This window comes from Octopus bimaculoides, chromosome 25, assembly GCF_001194135.2.
Source record: "Octopus bimaculoides isolate UCB-OBI-ISO-001 chromosome 25, ASM119413v2, whole genome shotgun sequence".
Taxonomy (NCBI): Eukaryota; Metazoa; Mollusca; class Cephalopoda; order Octopoda; family Octopodidae; genus Octopus; species Octopus bimaculoides.
Window position 1 is genome coordinate 28,593,402 of NC_069005.1, and position 1,861 is coordinate 28,595,262.

The 1,861-nt window shown below is 36.8% G+C and overlaps 1 protein-coding gene across 1 annotated transcript in view; it reads left to right on the forward strand.

Annotated features, from left to right (window-relative positions):
• LOC106882377 (ankyrin repeat domain-containing protein 13D) overlaps nucleotides 1-1,861 on the forward strand; it is a 54,880-nt gene that overhangs the window by 41,423 nt on the left and 11,596 nt on the right. The window contains exons 4-5 of the mRNA XM_052976642.1: nucleotides 1,044-1,089; nucleotides 1,249-1,302. Coding sequence (XP_052832602.1) covers nucleotides 1,044-1,089; nucleotides 1,249-1,302 — 100 coding nt within the window. The remainder of the gene's footprint in view (nucleotides 1-1,043; nucleotides 1,090-1,248; nucleotides 1,303-1,861) is intronic.

The following is a 1,861-nucleotide window of genomic DNA, read 5'->3' on the forward strand; positions in this document are numbered from 1 at the left end:
GTCTATGGACAAGATATCTCAAGAACCGCTGGATGGATTCAAATGAAACATTCAGAGATGTTTGACCTTGTGACTGGCACGAACTGATTAGATTTGGGGATTGATCTGGTATTGGACAAGGATTCTGGATTATTTTTCCTTTTTTTTTTTTTAACTTAACTTTTGAGAGCTGTCAGGTTCATTTTTAGCATTCTCATTTGTGAGAGAATATCAAGTTTATTTCAGATATTCTCATTTTAAAAATCATCTCCGGCTAATCGTTGAGAGGATGTTGGTGTTGCCTTGGTGGAGGTTTGTGCTCTCTGAGTGCACTTGTTATTTGTTTTTATTATCATCCTCTTGATTTAGTATTAGTTTTCTTGGTAGAATGTATATGGGTTGTGGGTTACACCCTGTAACCTTAGATGTCCACATGATTTCAATAAGCCATCAAGTGCTCAAAACACATCTTATGATTGTTCCTGTTCCTAGGAGACAAACCTTCTGTAGAAGCTCTACTAGACATTCCAATCGAGTCTCCTTTATCCACTTGTTTGTTCCGTGACTCACTGCATCAATTACATTGTGTAACAAATTTCTAATATTTTCTTTTTTTTGTCTTTGGTCAGTAAGTGTTATTTCCTATTTGCTGAAGTTCACTGAAAGAGGAAAATTGGGGTTGAGAAGGAAGTGTTACCTTCTGGCTATTTTGTTAAAAGGTGGATGAGAATGGCGAGAATGGTGTGAGTGGATAGGCCTGTCCTGAGCGCATACACCTGAGATGAGGAACTGAGGAAGGGCACCTGGCCCAGAAGTCAGGGCATCCGTGGTTTTAATGGGTTCGTCCATGGGCAACCCTTGAACATCTTCCTATTGAGGATTATACATTGTTAAAATAGTTTTTTCTTTCTTTTTTTTTTTTTGCGTTCAACTTGTTTACACACAAAACCCTCACAACTTACACATATACATTTATACCGTCCATAATGTTTTTCTTGATGTAAACCTTTTGTGATCAATAAAGAAATCATCATAATAATTATTATTATCTATTATTATTACAGTCCCCTGACTTCTATGTTGAAATGAAATGGGAATTTACAAGCTGGGGTAAGTACCTTCCTATGATTGTTGTTCTAATATTTTTTCCTGTGTTGTAAAGGTCGGTCTATTAGCTGACGTCAAAACATGAAACCATTATTGTTGTTGTTATTATTATTATTATTATTATTATTATTAATAAGTTCTCTTTTTTCTAATTATAATTAGTTCCACTGGTATCTAGAGTGTGTCCAAGTGATGTATACAGAGTTTGGAAAAGTGGTAAGTAGTGTTTTTTGTTTTGTTAAGATTATCTTTTGAATCTAGAAAATAATTGTCAGCTCTGAGTCCCTTTCTATTTGTCATATTTTGATCATTAACACACTTGAACTTAGTAACAGAGTGGCTGTGTGGTAAGTAGCTTGCTTACCAACCACATGGTCCCAGGTTCAGTCCCACTGCGTGGCACCTTGGGCAAGTGTCTTCTATAGCCTCAGGCCAACCAAAGCCTTGTGAGTGGATTTGGTAGACGGAAACTGGAAGAAGCCCGTCGTATATGTATATATATGTATGTGTGTGTATATGTTTGTGTGTCTGTGTTTGTCCCCCCAACATCGCCTGACAACTGATGCTGGTGTGTATACGTCCCTGTAACATGGCGGTTCAGCAAAGAAGAACCGATAGAATTAGTACTGGACCTACAAAGAATAAGCTCTGGGGTCGATTTGCTCGACTAAAGGCGGTGCTCCAGCATGGCCGCAGTCAAATGACTGAAACAATAAAAAGAGTAAAAGAGTATATATATATATATATATATATACATATATATATATATACATAT